Raw genomic sequence first — 16,772 nt, forward strand, 5'->3', positions numbered from 1 at the left:
CAGCTGTCTTGGGAGGCAAATTAAAGGGAGCTTCTGTTTGGTAAAAGTCTATTTTACACTGGGCTCTGTGAATGACAGTTTCCATACATCACTCTTTGGGTCCCAGGTACACTGGCTACATAGCTTAAAGTCCAGGGCTCTCTTGGATTTTGAAGGCAGGTCTCAAACATGCCTGTCATGTGGCTATAAAGTGTCTACGCTAAACACAGATTCTGTAATGAGTTGACCCACAGGGCTAGCACAGGTAGGAGTTTCATAGAAGCACCACCTATGATTTAAGAATAAAATACATGGTTGTTTTTATGGAGCTTCTCATGCCTCTCATCTCCCAATGTGAAATGGGGACACACTGGCAAGTTTCCAATCCAGCTTCCTAGAGCAGCTGAGAACGACGGTATCACAGTGAGGAGTTGAGAGACTGGATTGATTCTGGTTTTATTTCTTCCCCTAATAGGTGACCTTAGATAAGCCCAAGAATGCTGTAGGGCCTCAGTTTTCTCATCTGAAAAGTGGGTCTAATTTAGCATCCATGCTATCTTCCCCATAGGATCAAATGGGAAAGTAGATGGGGCGCTGCTGTGGTAAGTAGGAAGTGACGAATAAATACAAGTCAAGGAATAGGCACTTGCTATGTGCTCACCATGATGTGATGACGTAAGTGATGAGCACACAGCATCGTCACTTGATGCTCACCATAGCCTAAGATATGGGTTGGAGGGCTTTCACCTTGAGGCAAGACAGCTGAAACCTCAAGGGGTAACGTTTACCTGCCGAGGGCCAGTAGAAAGTAGAAGCACCAGAACCTGAAGCAAAGAATGGTTGCTCCAGAGCTCTGTCCACCACAGTGCACTGCCTCCAAGGGTGATGGTGTTACTTCCTTCTGAGTGAGGCATGCACTGAAGGATGCCAGCGTCATCCTGCACTGGGGTAAATTTGTCTCCCATTCAGATGTGCCAACTAAAAAATTACTTGCATTATTAGTCTTTTAACAAGCCCCCTCTCCTTTCTACACCAGCAAGTCAGTAGATACTTTCCTTCTCCTTCCACTGTGTATGAAGACATATGAAGACAGCTTGGATAAGGAGATTATAATTTGTAATTAAATATTAACCTTTCTGACAGTATTAAAATTAAACCACTCAGAATTCTTCATCCCTAATCAGGTGGTTCCTGCCCGTAACTACATCTTCCCTAATAGTCCTGCTAGTTTATGGCCCTTTCCAGAGTGCTAATTGTTTCAATCGCTGCCAACCTGATGAATTGACTTAAAAATGCTATTTCGGTCGGAGCGCATTAGCATGCTATGCGCTGCTTCTTGCTTGCCTGCTTGTCAAGTGGGTCTGCTCCAGGTTTGGTGGAGGCAGAGCACAGCTACCAGCAGAGCTGGTGGGGGGCGTTTAAGAGCCTTCAGCCATTTACGAAGCAGAAGGGGGCTCAGGAGGACACAATCTGAGCTACCTTGTTTCTGTGGCTGCCAGTGGGGCAGGCAGGCCACAAAGAGAACAGGAGACCAAGACTCTGTGCTGCTGGGGCCACTTGGCTGGCAGACGTCCAAGAAACTCCTCATTGCCTTGGCCAGGGAGGCTTTCCTTAGAAAGGCAAGAGCATCTGGGGTCTTGGCTGACCTCCTGCCCTGGATGCTGGGAAGGCTGGTAGGAGAATGTTTGTCTTTCAGTGAAATGTTTTTGCACTGTCTCCGAGGATTGCTGTCTCTGCACAAAGCATTTCCTTTCTCCCTAAAAAGTTAAACTGAGCAGGCCTTGGAAAGCCCGCGTGTGAACAAACGGGATGGGGATGGCCCTCTCCTGTGGAGAATCCAGGGCTCTGAGCCATGGAGGAAGAGGGACTATAAGCACCCCAGGCTCAAGACATAAGAAACCATGTTTAAAAGCTCACGCAGGATAGTGAGAAACAACAAGGCATCCTCTTATTCCTACTTGTTTTCTCCTGCAGCCCCCAAGACTCCCATTAGCACAGCCATGACTGCACTGAACAGTAATGGTGTCTTTCTGAAGCTGTTTCCCCCTCCAACCTCAGCTCCTTGGAGCAGGGCGAGTGTCTTAATAAATGCTGTATTAGCAGCATCTAGTACAACACCTGGCATGGCAGAGATGCTTGAAAATGTTGTATGGTAGATCTCACTTTGTTTCCTCAAGAGTCGGGCAGGGCAAGGATTATTATTCCTATTTTACAGATGAAGAAACTGAGGCACAAAGAGGTGGGATAACTTGCCCAAATCTCTGGAGCAACTGGTGGCAAAGTTGGGGCCAGAGCTGAGGTCTGCTTCCTGGGTCAGGGCCCATCTTTTTGATTGCCTATTGCTGAATTCAGAGGGTCAGATTTTTCGGGATAGCAGGAATGGTGAGGTCTCCACAATCTGCAGATCAGACCTAGGTCCCAGTCCTTACCTTTTTAGCATCTTTGTGCATATATTTGGCTGTCTGCTTGGCCAGCTCTGTTTTTCCTAGTAAGAAAGAAGGGGGAGGTGTTGGGTTAGAACCAGGTGACTAACCGCTGGAATGAAAGAATACTAGAAATGCACACACACTAGAAAGAATATATTCTATGGATGAGAATATTGAGGCACAGAAAGGATCAGTGACTCTCCCACAGTCACCTAGGGAGTTAATGGTGAAGCTCGGACCAAAATCAAAGTCTGCACCTGCATCTTAATTTTTCTGGGATGGGGATTGAGGCCTTTTCTCTGTAGCACCATCCTAAGAGTGACAGGCTGACTTTATAATCCAGAACCAACTTGCTTTTTAAAGCCCAGTACAAACCTCACCTCTCCTAGGAGTACCCAGGCCTCCTGGCTCACTGCCCTGCATCCCTCTCAATACCCACAGTCCTGCCATTTAGCCAGGCCCTGGAACCACATGCCAGATAGAGGGTGAGAGGGGCTGAAGAGTACCTCTCATTGTGGCTTCACGATCCTTCTTCGTAACACAGAGAAGGAATGACAATACTGAAGTGGGGGCTCTGAAGGGCCATTTGGTGGATGGTAACCTTTGGAAGTCCCTGACTAGTATAAAAGTCAAGTTCTGTAGCATCATGGTCAGGTGGTGGTATCCTTTTGGGGGCCTACATCTGAGGGAGAGGCCCATGAAGATGCTGGGAGGGGAAGAGGAGGAAACTAAACCATGAAATTTCCCATCAGGTTCCCTTCAGGTTCCAGTGCTTCTGGTGGGAGGTGGTAGTGAAGGAATGGGGTGTTCTGTCAGGGCAGAGAATGAAGGGGTAAGAATGCCTCGGAAAATCCAGCCCAACTGGCTAGAAAAATACTCAACCCATCTTACTGCAACCAATTTTGCTATGCACCTGGCACCGTGGTGGTCATTAGGGGCCTTCTTTAGCATTTACAGCTAGGCTGTACTGAACATGGTTGATGTGCTGGGCAGAGGAGGTGGTTCAACTGTTCCCGAAGGGGAGGCTCTGCGGATGCAGAGTGGCTGGACCAGGGTTAATGGGCCCTGAAGGGCCTGGTCCTCCAGGTGAATCAGTCTTAGCACCACAACTTCCAGAGGGAGGGGCATATTCCAGCTCTTCAGAACATGACAGATGATAACAGAGTCCTCTTTCTTGGCGGCTCTGTAATCTGGAGGCTGTCGTTTTTAGAGGCAGAAGTTGACCTAGAGGTGGACCTGCCGACCCTGGCCCACAGCAGCTGGAGCTGTCAGGCTTGGGCCGGGCACTACCCTAGCTCTCCGTCCCCACTGGCTGATCTGCTCCCAATTACCTATTCCAGATGATCCCAAGAAGAGGAAGACCAGAGGGTGTTCTTCGTCATACCAGCCATTCTCCTTCCTCCGGATCGCTACGGCCAAACACACAAGATGGGGGGACAGGGAGAGAGGCAGATAAATCAATGACACAAAAGGCAGGATAATTATCACTAAGTATACAATATGTTTTACTGCTCTGCGCCCACTCAAAGTCCTCACTACCATTAGTGCTGCCTAATCTGATTAGCTGGCAAGGCCCCTAGAGACACGTAATCAGGTTAGCATGGATTTGGAAAGCTGCCCAGAGCAGATTTCGGATAAAGTTTTCCAGGATGAGCACTCAGCGTTGCTAGGGAAACTGAAAGGCGGGTGGATGGTGAATGGAGGTGAAGGGGGTGGGGGACTGGTGAAGGCGAATTCGAGAGGAACTTCAGTTCTCACTGGTTACTCATCTACTCATCGCTAGTGGGACTATGGGCCGCCTCCTGTGCAAATACAAGAGACAGAAGCCCATGGCAGGCCCTTGGGGATGTGGGGTGTGAGCCCTGGACTCTTTCCTATCTGGGAAAGCTAAGGTCTGGTCCACTGTCTGGGTCAAAGTGGAAACACAGCCAAATGCATTTTCTGGAAGCCAATCAAAGGCAATGTGGAGCTCAGGGCATGGAAGGGGTAAGCCACATGGTTACCAGAGATGCTAACCATAGCCTCCAGTGGTGGAGGGAGTGGGGAGCACGGGGAGTGGGACAGATAGGTACCAGGTTCCTTGGAGGCTCAACTCTGCTAGAGCAAGACCTGACCTCCTCTTCAAGAGGACGTATGTAATTAAGGGCTACGCATTCAATCTGAGAAAACTAAGTGCTTAATTATGGAGTAGGAGAATCAGGTTCAGAAACATTGCTCAAGTATACGAGTGGGGGTGGAGTGAGGCAGAACTGCAAGAAGAATCATGCACTGAACATGCTGTACGCTAAGCACAATGGGAAAATTCACCAACAACGTATCAAGACCCACACAAATAACCGGAGAGGAAAGTAGTATTCTCAACTCCATTATACTAAACACGAAACTGAGGCAACAGAGAGAGACTTGCCCAAGTCACACAACTAGTAGATGGCAGAGTTGCTTCTCTCTCTAAACCTGTCTTCTTTTTTTAAAAAAGTAACATATGGCTGCTCAAAAAAGTATGAATTTTGGTTGCATTAATGGAAACATGGCAGGAGCAGGAAAGAGAGCACTGTGTAATGTCAAGGTCAGTCTGCAAATGGAACAGCATGTCTGATCTGGTCCCCATGGTGTCAGGGGAAAATTAGCTAAGGGATAGATGTCAGAGAACAAGGCCTGGAACACTAGTCAATCGAGAAAGATGTGACAGTGTTTGGGATGTGTCTGCCCATCTTGAGTTGCCAAGATCCTAACTACTATACTGTGTGGTTGGATTTCAAAGAAGCGACTGCAGAGGGCTGGGAAGGTTCTTTGGAAGAGGCAGGACTGGTGATGGATCATGGAGGATGGGCAGGATTTGAAGAGGCAAAGGTGGCCAGCATGTCAGAGGTGGAGAGACAGGAATGATCATGAGGAGTGGTGGGGTGGGACCAGACTGTGAAGGTCTGGAATACTGTTTTAGGAGTTCAGCCTCAAGCCAGTGGTCTTTCTCATCTCGATCTCTAGTGTTCCTACCTAAAATACGACTCTCTCTCTACTTCTGGCCTCAGTAGAAACAGATGGAAGCTGTGCAAATTCACGGACATCAGACTAGCCACTTCTGCCTGCCCAGAAAATGCTCCCTGAGAATCCTGAAAGAGGACTGAGAAAAAGCTCAGTACAACCTCTCTCCTGGGCAAGAATCCAGATTTTCTCTAAACTAACTGGCCCAGGATCTCTGGAAAGGTTGGCTATAAGGGGAACCCACAGACCTCATAGGTACCTGAATGCTGGGGATGAAGAGGGAAAAGTGCAAGCTTGGCTAAGCGGGGAGTCCCTGGTGTCCGACAGAAACAGGGAGCTGAGAGTGTGGGTATCTGAGGAAGTGAAGATATTGAAACGGCAAAGGCTAGACTTGTGAATACTATGTGTGGACATGTGTGTATGTATTAGGGCAGGGGTGACAGCAGTGACCTGAAAGGAGCCGTGTTCTTCTAAAAGTTGGCTAAATTAAGAGTCTAGGTTGGAAACAAGTTGAGCATGAACTGAGTTCAAGCTTCATGGGGTATTTGGGGAGGCAGATGTACCCAGACATCCCCCTATGTGGGTTCCACAGGGTATCATATACCTGGGGTTCTGATCCTGCCTTTTCTTTTAAGGTAGCATCCCAGCCCACAGCACTGCTGGGCTGTGCAGTACAAAAACACCATGGAGAATGAGGAATTGAATTATGCCTGGGGCCACTGTTCCCCGCTTCTTTTCTAAGAATGCACCTGGGAGAGAGCTCTTTATAATGCCAGGCAGACTTCACTGCACAGCTGTCCCTGGTCAATTCTGCCCGACCTAGGGCATGAGTCTGGGGTGGGCTTGATGTGGGTCCCCTGTGAAACAGGTGAAATGCCAACCATTAAGCAATTCCAACTCTGGATATTTCTAATAATATCTGAAGAGAAAAACAGCCAAGCAGATGGAGTCTGACAGAATGAAAAATGGTGGCGGCTAGGAAGGACTGGAGAAGGCGCGCCCTAGTGTGTGTGGTTGGCAGGGTGGCTAAGGACCAAGGCTATGGGCCTTGAGGATCCCGTCAGGCCAGAGTAGAGGCTGGGACAGAGACCTGCATGGGCCCATGTGGGAGGTGGCCATAGGTGTTGTTGCTCTCATTGTGGCCAGCAAATGTATTTACAACCGACTCACTTCAACATTTCATTGTTGTCTATAAAGAACTTCTGTAGACATAATTTCATTTCTGCCTTGTGAGGTAAGCAGAACAGGGGACTTGATTTCCATTTTATAGGTGAGGAAACATGCACGCAGAAGTTAGGTGACCTGCTTAAGGTTACAGGGGGAAGAAACAAAGACCCTGGGCTTTACCCTCAGTTCTGGCTGAGCCTGAGCCTGCGCTGTACTATGGGAGCTTAGAAGAAGGTCAGCTCTCCTCCTCTGGCTCTCCACTGCCACAGCACCTCCTCACACCCTGACTCCTTGGAAAACGTTCTCTGTAGTCTTCCAGTCTGGCCTGCTCAGCCATTCAGCACATGGCCTCAGGAGCCCCTGTTCCCTAACCCTGTCCTGGTCACTGCTCTTGGGCTAGAGATGGTGTCAGGGCCCTCTGCACAGGCAGCCTGGCTCCCTTCCCTGGCCAGTCCCATCGCCACAAGCTCCAGCCAGGCTGCTCTGCCTCCCAGCATGTAGTGCCAGGTACCCACCTGGCTTGTGTTCTGCTTTCTCCTGGCCACGCTTGTCACTACTGGACCATCTGAAAACTCACCTGCAACAGCTCTTTTTGATTCACTCCACCACACCACATCTAGCCATTAACTTGCAGGTCTGTATTCTCTGGCATGCTTCATCTACAGGGTGGTATAGTGGAGAGGGCAGGAGTTACAGGATCTAGCATGGAGTCCTGCCTCTGTCACTTACCAGCTGACTGACTTTAAATAAAACACTTATTCCTTTAGAGCCTCCGTTTCTTCCCTTTATAAAATGGGAACAGTCACATATGCTGTGTCAGCCCCACATGCAGATTAAACAAGTTAATGGTGATGAAAGCAATTTGTAAGTGGCAAGGAGTGGGATAACAATAAGAGTAAAAATAATGGTAGTCATAGCAGCAGCAATGGTAGTTACCATTAGCTTTGGTATTTTACAGTAACTCTTTCATCCTCCTAATAATCCTGATAAGTAGGTGTTATCTCCATTTTACACAGGATACCGAGGCTCAGAGATGGGCAGTGTAAGGTGTTTCATCTACCTGTGCCCTTGTATCTGGGGGGGAAGGTGTGCCCCCAATCTGACTGTATTCCATGGGAGCAGGTGCTGGGTGTCCTGGGTGTCCTATTTTCTGAGGACCCCTGAGACTAGCCCAACACTGGTTTAATACTTGCTGACTAAATGAATTATTGGTCTTTCTCAAATCGCAAGGGGGAAAGAACAGGTACTTCAACTCTCATTTTACAGAGAAGAGGAGAAGAGTGAGGCCTAGACTTGAGTCTCTTAGTGCCCCAGGTAGTTACTACCACTCTTGCATGAAGAAGGCTTCCAATTTCTTCTAAATCCCTCTCCAGGAAGCCTTATGCATTTGTTTAGCAAAAAAGCTCGGTGCTAGGTGCGGGGGCACTCACAAAGAGGCCTCAAAAAAGGTGCGTGCCATAGAGGTAAAGGCTGCTATGAAAACTGTGGGCTCCAAACGGGATGGGTGCACAGAGGGAAGTATGGGAAGAGCCATTTGTGCTGGCCTGACATTTGTGCTTGAAGGGTGAGAGGGAGATTGCCAGCCACTTGCAGGTATGATGGGACATTCCAGGAAGAAGGCCCCAGTGTGTGCAAAACCAAAAAGGCAAGAACGGCCTCCTCCTTCCACCCCAGGCCTTTGTTTCTGTCCAGCTCAAGGTTGTAGGGCAGTCTGGGTGGGCTGACTTACCTTTCTTGATAGGTGCCAGGGATATAGTGTGGGAGGTTTTCTATAACCTAATCTGGAACATGTTTGTCACATGTCTGTGGCATCTCCTAGTGGGAACCAGTCCTTCAGAGGGACTCTCATGGTTGAGAGTCATACAAATGTTTATCAGCAATTTCCTGACGACTGCTTGTAGGTTCAAGGAACATGGTAAGTACTCGACAGGTGCCTACTGAGTGGATACTGATGCCTTGGGTTTGGTGGATCATGAAAGAGCTCTCTTCTTAGTCCTTAGTAAGGATTATTCTTTCTGCAGGCAAACTATTGCTGCCAAGTGGTTAACAACTTAAAAATGCAAAGAGTAGCTTCTTACAAGACCTAACATTGTGCGTGGGCTCAGGCTTCATTCACTGAGTTCAACAACTTTTTATACACCTGTGTGCCCAACCTTACAGAAAAAGAGCTGGTGTGCAGTAGCTCTGGACTTTTGGAGGGAGAAAGACATACAAACATAGTAGATACCACGTGATAAAGGTGTTCCTAGGAATCCCAGGGAACGGGCCCTGAATCCAAGAGGACTGAGGAGGGCAACCTGCAGAAGGCCTAGGTCTTTTCTTTTTTAAATGGGTATTTGTGGGGTACATGAGATATTTTGATATAGGCATACAATCCGTAATAATTGCATCACGGTAAATGAGGCATCCATCACCTCAAGCATTTATTATTTCTTTGTGTTACAAACATTCCAATTATACTCTTTCAGTTGCTTTAAATGTACAGTAAAGGGCCTAGGTCTTGAATGTCTCAGCAGGCAACATGAAAGGGCAGGGCAGTCCAGCAACGAGAAAGCACAGCAAGTGACTTCAGAAGTAACATGATGTGGGGTGGAACTGCAAGCAGTTTTGTAAGTTAATCACTACAACTCCACAACCCAGGGATGACCTGGATGTATTTCTCAGATGAGGATTCAAAGGGAGAGTCCAGAAAGGTGCAAAGCTTGGGAAGATTATGTTTTGGGCTGGTCAAAGAGGGAAGTGAAGCATGAGATCTGGTGGTGTGCCATGGTGGCCATACGCAATCCTTCTGTAATATGGAATATGCGCCATACTCTGGCAGAGCCGAACACATGAGGTGGCAGAGCTTCCCCAGGGGAGCATGTGGCTTCAGAGGGTCAACCAGGACCAGGTGGATGGAAGCTCGGGACAGGTTCCTGGTCAGAAGGAGCTCCGAGAAAGCTGCCGGGTGTGTGCAGGCTGACCTGCTACCCAGGAGAGGCTTCTTAGAGCAGGTCTGGGGAATGGCCTGCCTACCCCAGGGGTCAAAGGTCAAGGAGTATGGCTGTAATGAGCTATTCTATAGTTGTATTCCCAGTATGCTGTGGGCTACTAGACAGCAGGTGTTGCAGCTTCTCTGTTTTACCTCAGGGTACATCCTAGAGCCCATGAGGGCCTGGGCTCTGGGGCTATTCCCTAGAGATGGACAAGGGGCCAGACCAAACTCTTTAATTTGACAAACTGCACTAAGCATCTACTTTGAGCAGGGTGCTGTGCCAGGAATTGGGAGCACAAAAACGATTAAGTCATGTTATCTCCCCTCAAGGAGCCTGCAGTCAATTGCTCCTGAACTGAGTTAGGCTAAGTAAAAACCAGCCAGTGTGTGGGCAATGGGCTGGGGTGGGGTGGGGGGAAGGGCCAGAAGGGAAGGATTGCAAGCAGAGAGGGTGGCAGACAAATGCAGGCAGGAAATCAACAGAGTATGTGCAGGGAGGCAGAGGCAGGCCATTGTGGCTGGTGCATGCAGTACAAAGCAGGGAGCAGCAGGAGCATGCCTGCATGCCAGGTTAGGGCAGCAAGGAACATGCAAAGGTTTTAAATGGGAGTGGCACTGTTAGATACGTGTTTTGCAAAGATCACTCCAGCTGGTGAGAACTGATTCTAGGGGAAGGAAGGGAGGCAGGGACACCAGTGAAGGAGCTGCCTGGTTCAGATGGGAGACGTGGACACCCTGAGTTAGGGCAGTGGTATTAGGAAGAGAGTGGAAAGGCCAGGTGTTTGATCCTTCATCGGCTGTAAGGGGTGAGGGGGAGGGAGGGGCCAAGGAAGCATCTGAGTTTCTGTTTAAGAGACCAGTGAATGGTGGTCTCTACACAGATCAGAACACAGGAGATGAGCAGGCTGGGGAGGGGGGGGAGTCTGGTTCTGAATGTGCTGAATAGATAGCTGGTTGCCTTTCTGAGGATCATAGTGGGGCTTAGAGGTGCTGAGCTCCCAGGAGGTCTGCCCAACAGGGCAGGCAGCCTCCCTTCCTCAGGATCGAGAGCAGCTCTGGATTCTGGAAGGAGAGCCTCACTTTGAATGCCAAGGCTCTGGCTTGCAGGTTGTCCTGGTTTGGCTCCAGTGGCCCTAGACCAGAGAGGCCATGGGGGCCTGAGCTGTGGGGCTGACGCTTTATCTCCTCCGTTTGTAAGGTGGTAACCGTGCGCCAGCCTTGCTAGAGGCCCTGCAGCTGGGGATCACACTGATAAATTCACTGTATTACTTTGCACAAATCAATATCCCAGCACTTACCAGGGGTTGATGTGACCAAAATTGGTTTCAGCCAATTCGTGAGGGTAATAAATGGCCATTTATCAAATCAATTCATTCTGCGGCACTTCTCTGGCTGCCCATCCTCATGGTACCCATGGGGTGCCAGGCTCCATCCAGCCAGTCCCTACCACACATGTGACACTAGCTTGGAGAACTCAGGGAGGCCTGGCCTAGCCTCTAGATCTGCCTCACTCTCCTGGACCTGCTTCAGTCTGAGGTCCCGAGGTGTTGGGTGCTGCTTGCCTACCATAAGTTCTGACCCAGAGAGTGCTTCATGCTTCAGCTGGGCTGGCAGTTGCAACCACCAGGCTGCCTTATTCCCTCATGCTTGGGTTTAGAAGCCTCTGGGAGCTGGTCACAAGGACTGGGCATGGCTCTGAACATTATCATTGTGATCCCCAGCTGCAGGGCTTCTCAGCAAGGTGGATGCAGTAACTTCCTTACAAATGGAGGTTAAAAAGCACCAACCCCTCAATCCAGGCATACCACACGACCAGGTAGGGCCTTCCTGGGGCAGTGGTATTTTAAACTTCAGCTGAGTGTCAGAATCACCTGAAGGGCCTGTTAACATAGAGATCCCAGAATTTTTGATTCCACAGGTGTGGAATAAGCCTGAGATCTGATTTTTAACGGGTTCCCAGAAGATAGTGATGCCGCTGGTCCAGAGACCATGCTTTGAGAACCACTGTGTTGGGGGATACACCTTTGTCTTCGCCTGGCCTGGGGTTCCTCTTCCCTTGCCTCATCTATCTGAAATCAAGCCCAAGGAGTGGTGCTCCAGAGTCGGAGAACAAAGATGAGGCCACTGTATTCAGCAGAACCTTAGTTTTAATTATCGGCTCGTGGGGTCTGCACAGGCAGGAGGGCCATTACATTAGGGATTACACCAGAGGGCAGTCTGGCTCCCAGGGATCAAAGTATGGAAATAAGAGCTTCAGGGGTGGAGAAGACACTCAGAAGTTGTTCAGGATATTTTCTATAAAATTAGGCCAGCTGCTGACAAACTATCTGGAAGTGATAGAAGAGTCCCAGGTTGACAGATGGGGACATAAGTTCTGGCTCAGCTGCTACATTGCTAGTGACAGACAAGCTCCCATCCCTCTCTGGGTCTCAATTCTCCCACTTGAAAAATGGGGTTGAGGGTAGCGGACCAGATGACGGTCAGTTAAATTCTATGCATAGGAAAGCAGCCTTGAGCAAGTGATTTAGGTATTCTGTGTCTTGGCTTCCTCAGCAGTAAAATGGGATTTAGCAGTACCAACCTCAAAGGATTGCCATAAGGATTAAATGACACATGACATGCAGAGAGCTTATAACAATGTCTGGCATATAGATAGTACTCAACAAATGCTAATTTTTAATATGATTAGCAGCGCCTATCCAATTTGGTGACGACAGGATGTACCCCTCAAAGGGCACCACTCTGCCCTTTCTGGTGTCCCACATACTCACCAGCACCCACTGTGGCGATGGCGCTCTCCTGGCCAATGATGTGCTCCTTCAGTCGCTGCTCCAGGGGGAAGCGGCGCCGCTCCTCGGCCTCACGCTTCCGCTGCTTCTCTTGGTACTGTGGGGAGAGAGGGCAAATGGTTGAGGGCTGCCGGGCCCATAGCACCATAGCTTCACTCTATCCCCCAACTCGGGGAAAACACAGGTCTGGGTCTCCAGGGGTCCTGCTTCATAGCTGTGGTTCATGGTCACTGGAGGCTGGTCCAGCCCTTTCCACTCTCCACTCAGGTGGCTGCCGCTCAGGGGTCTCGGCTCACTCTGCTGGTAGAGTAAGTACTGCTAGCAGATTAACCCTGGCTCTGGAGTCTGACAGAAGACCTGGGTCCAAGCCCAGCTTTATCACTTATGAGATGTGCTTATCACCTGGAGCAAGTTATTTCACCTCAGTTTTCTCATCAGCAAATTGGGGATTAAATATTAATATGATGATGTATGTAACAGGCCTAGCATCATGCTTGGCATGGAATAAGTGCTTAATAAGTACAAATTCCTTTCTCTTTCCTCTTGAAAAACGTTTTGTTCAAAAGAGAGCTATGAACACCCTCCATTTCAATTATGTTGCATTTCAATTAAACATAATTATTCAGCAGTTGCTGCGTGCCCAGCCTTGTGCATGGCCATGATGAAAGGGTGGGGCAGGGGAAGGAGGACTGTGCCCTGTCGCCTGGGAGGTTCTAGTTGATGCTGAGGGTCTGGCATGTCTGGCCCTGGGCGTCATCCACTTCACAAAAGGCAGCAGGAGAAGCCTAAGCTTGGTTGTCCGCACAGAAGAGGAGACCCGGGCTTGCCCTCAGGCAGCTCAAAGTCAGGAGATGAGGCTTGGCCTGCACACAAATACTTTGCAACCATTTTCCTCACGGGTCCAAAGCATGAATGTTTATCTCTAGCACTGTATCTTTCACTAAAAAAACACAAAAACCTACTTGAAAACAAGTTTGGTGAATGTAAGTCTGTCCTCTAAATCAATTATGAGCTCCCCAAGGACAGGCCCTATCTTTGACTCACTGCTATTTCTAGCATGGGTCCTGGCATAGTGGGGCATCTGGTGAGTGTTTGCAAAAATGACAGATACAAAGAGGAGAGAATTAACAGCTAGATTGAGTGGTGTAGGAGTACAGAAAGGAAGGACACATAAGTGTGGAACATCTGTTGGGGGGCTTCCTGGGGAACAGAAGCTGGAGGAGGACTGGGCCAGGAGGGAGCCGTGGGACTGTCTGGAGAACAGGCAGGGAGAGGTGAGGGCAGGGGCCTGATGGTAGAGTATTTGTGGAGGTTGGGAGTTGGAGGGGAAGGAAGCAGATCTTGAAATGGAAAGGAATGACCAGGTCTTCAGGAGGCTCCTTTCCCCCAAGCCTGTAACACTAACATCTTTCTGGAAAGAGAGCTGTCAAAGTCAGGCCCTGTCACAAAAGTTGTGGTTGCAGATTGCTCTTGCGGGCAGAGTGGATAAAAAATACCTACTGCTTGGGTAGTGTTTTCCTGTCACAGTAGTGACCTTGACAGAAGTTAAAAAAAATAAATAGCAAACAATCCAATTTTGGCTGTTGCTATCAGTCTATAACTGAAAGCTCCCATCAGTCCTGGGGTTTCATATGGAGCAATAATTCGGCGCCAATCCCAGTGGAGTGACACTTGCCGGTTGGAATCCAGAGTGTCACTGTGCAGCTCCCTCAGGCGCCACATACATCACTTGGCTCTGCCGACTTCAGCCATAGATCTGCTTTTTCCTCCTCCCTGCCCACCCAGCCCCGCTCAGCACTTAGGTCCACTGGGCTGGAGGCTCTGATGGTGAGATGCATGCATACTGGCTGGGACAGTGCTGACTTGCAGTCGGGCAGGCCATGGAAGGAGCCTGAAGGGACAGAAGCTGGCTTGCAAGGGTTTGTTGGGTCAGTTTCCTCACTTCTCTTCAGTGATGAGTCCCAGAGTATGCCTGCCTCTGGGCCTTTGCTGACACTATCACCCTACTACAAAGGTCTTCTCTCTTCCCACCAACCTCCAATGTGGTACTGTCTAGGGAGTCTGTTGTAAGGCTTTGTGCCTACCCCAGGCCCTGGGACCTCTGGTACACTTAAATAACTTCCTGTTTGTCTCTCCTTCCTGGACCATGAGGTCACTGGTTACAAGACCATGTTTGTTTATCTCTATAGTTCCAGTGCCTAGCAAAGGGCCTGGCTCACAGCAGGCGTCAGTTTGTGTTGCTAACTGAATAAAGGTGACTACCGTTTGTGGAATGGCTGCTGTATGCCAGGCACTGTACTCAGCAACTTATACACAGCATCTGCTTTAATTCTTTCAGCCGTCTCCATCTGAGGTTTGGCTCTTCTTTTGGCTCACAGTGAGGCAAGTTGTGTACAAAAATATGCTTTGCTCCAGATAGACCTGAGTTCACCCCTCAACTTCATCTACTTCCTAGCTAGCTGACCCTGGGGAAGTTAAGCTCCCAGAATCTTAGTTTTCCTCATTAAAACACAGGATAGTATTCATAGTTTTAGCCTGTAGGATCCTTGTGGAATGCCACAAGGTGAGGATTAAATGAGATAATGCATTAATATATAAGTTCTTAGCAGAGTCTCTGGCACATAGCATTAAGAGGTAGTCTGAGTGACCAAAATGGCTACCCTCTACCTAACCCTTATTAAACCTTAGATAAATGTGACTCCTCTTCTCCTTCACTGCATTTTGATAACAGACTGTCTAATCTAGTGCCTTTTTTGTTTTTGGTACTGGAATTCTTTAACTAATTTAATTGTGGGTGGAATTCCACAGATAATAAGAAGAGTTACCCTGGCTCAAGCAGAAGCCAGGAGCCAAGTCCACTTGGTTGCTACCACTGCCCCAGAGGCGGCTCTTGGGGCTCCATCTCTAGGAACCCTAGGTCTGCAGTGTGCAGTCTCAACACTTACCCGGCTCTAGAGGTGCCTCCACTGCCTGAGGCGGCTCATCTTTGCTGTCAGTTTTCCTTATGTGATAGAGAATTCCACCTCTGGGTACATCCATTGGTCTGTGGGGCCTCACAGAACGTATCTTTTCCCTTTGCCACAGGCAAAGTCTAACATAACTTTTCTTTCCACTTTGTTGATTTGGGTATGACCAGTGTGGCCTCCCTAAGTCTTCTCTGGGGAAACACTTCTACTTCCTGTAACTCTTCTTCAGTGTCATGGTTTTAGGTTGTTTGGTATTCCTGTTTATTTCTTGGGCAAAGGAAAGGACTCCTTGACTTCTATGGAGGTGACAGGTGGGGTGGGGATAGTTATACCGTGAACTGGTTAGTTTTCCAGGAGCTTTCTAGATGGTCTTGGGAAAGATTCAAACCATGGCCTAAATCTCAGCACATTCTGATTCTCCCCAGCCTGAAGTCCCAGATATCTATGCCAATTCAGTAACACCTCAGAAAATGGATCAGACTTCTTGATAAAAATGTAAAGGACACTGAGATTAAGCCAGGCAGGCAGAAGATTACTGCTTCATGCTCTTTTCACAATGCTTAGCACAGAGTTTGTGCTAAAAAACATATGAAATGAATGACTGACTTCTTTTATTTTATATATATATATTTTTTGAGACAGAGTCTCACTCTGTCGCCGAGGCTGAGTGCAGTGGCACTGTGTCGGCTCACTGCAACCTCCGTCTCCTGGGTTCAAGCAATTCTCCTGCCTCAGTCTCCCAAGTAGCTGGGATTATAGGCGCCCACCACCACGCCCGGCTAGTTTTTATATTTTTAGTAGAGATGGGGTTTCACCATGTTGGCCAGGCTGGTCTTGAACTCCTGACTTCAGGTGATCCACTCATCTTGGCCTCCCAAAGTGTTGGGATTACAGGTGTGAGCCACTGCGCCCGGCAATGATTGACTTGTGCCCAGCCTTGTGAAAGGCTAGCCAGTGGAGTAAACTAGAGAAGGAAAAATACTTGATATATATATATTCTATTTGGAGGAGAGGAGAAAGAAGGATGGGAGGAGCTTGGTAAGGGCTCTATAAATACTATTGTTCTTGTCTTTGAGGAGATGGGGAGGAAGGCTACAAGACGAGTTCAAGGCTCTGCTCTGATAGGGATCCAGTAGAGAAGAAGAGAAGGCAGGAATTCAGCCTGCAGAAGCAGAGGGCACTGAGCTGAGAGGCACTGTAAAGGAGCTACCCAGGAGAGCAGGAGTCGGGGAGTGAGCATCTTCTTAATAAAAGCCACACACAATTAGCTTCAGAAGCCCTCACCTGGAGCCATCAGCGACCAGCTTCCCATGCTGCATCTTGGCTGGATAATCGCAGTCACTGGTTTCCATCAGTCTTGATTTAATATGGCACCCCTCCTGGCTGTGAGTGCATTTACAGGAAAGGGCTGGGAGGCCGAGGCGAAGCCTAGCTGGGCTCGCTTTGCTTAGAGGTGGGTGGCTGGGCTGAGTGGCTCTGCGGGGGAGGG

General features: G+C 48.8%; 1 protein-coding gene across 3 annotated transcripts in view; it reads right to left on the reverse strand.

Moving 5' to 3' along the window:
• CLPB (ClpB family mitochondrial disaggregase) overlaps positions 1–16,772 on the reverse strand; it is a 143,259-nt gene that overhangs the window by 11,417 nt on the left and 115,070 nt on the right. For all 3 annotated transcript variants that reach the window (XM_054440799.2, XM_054440797.2, XM_054440801.2), the window contains 3 exons: positions 12,300–12,414; positions 3,737–3,814; positions 2,409–2,464 (listed from right to left, as the gene is read on the reverse strand). In XM_054440799.2, coding sequence (XP_054296774.1) covers positions 2,409–2,464; positions 3,737–3,814; positions 12,300–12,414 — 249 coding nt within the window. The remainder of the gene's footprint in view (positions 1–2,408; positions 2,465–3,736; positions 3,815–12,299; positions 12,415–16,772) is intronic.

Source organism: Pongo pygmaeus, chromosome 9, assembly GCF_028885625.2.
Source record: "Pongo pygmaeus isolate AG05252 chromosome 9, NHGRI_mPonPyg2-v2.0_pri, whole genome shotgun sequence".
In the NCBI taxonomy this organism is placed as follows: domain Eukaryota; kingdom Metazoa; phylum Chordata; class Mammalia; order Primates; family Hominidae; genus Pongo; species Pongo pygmaeus.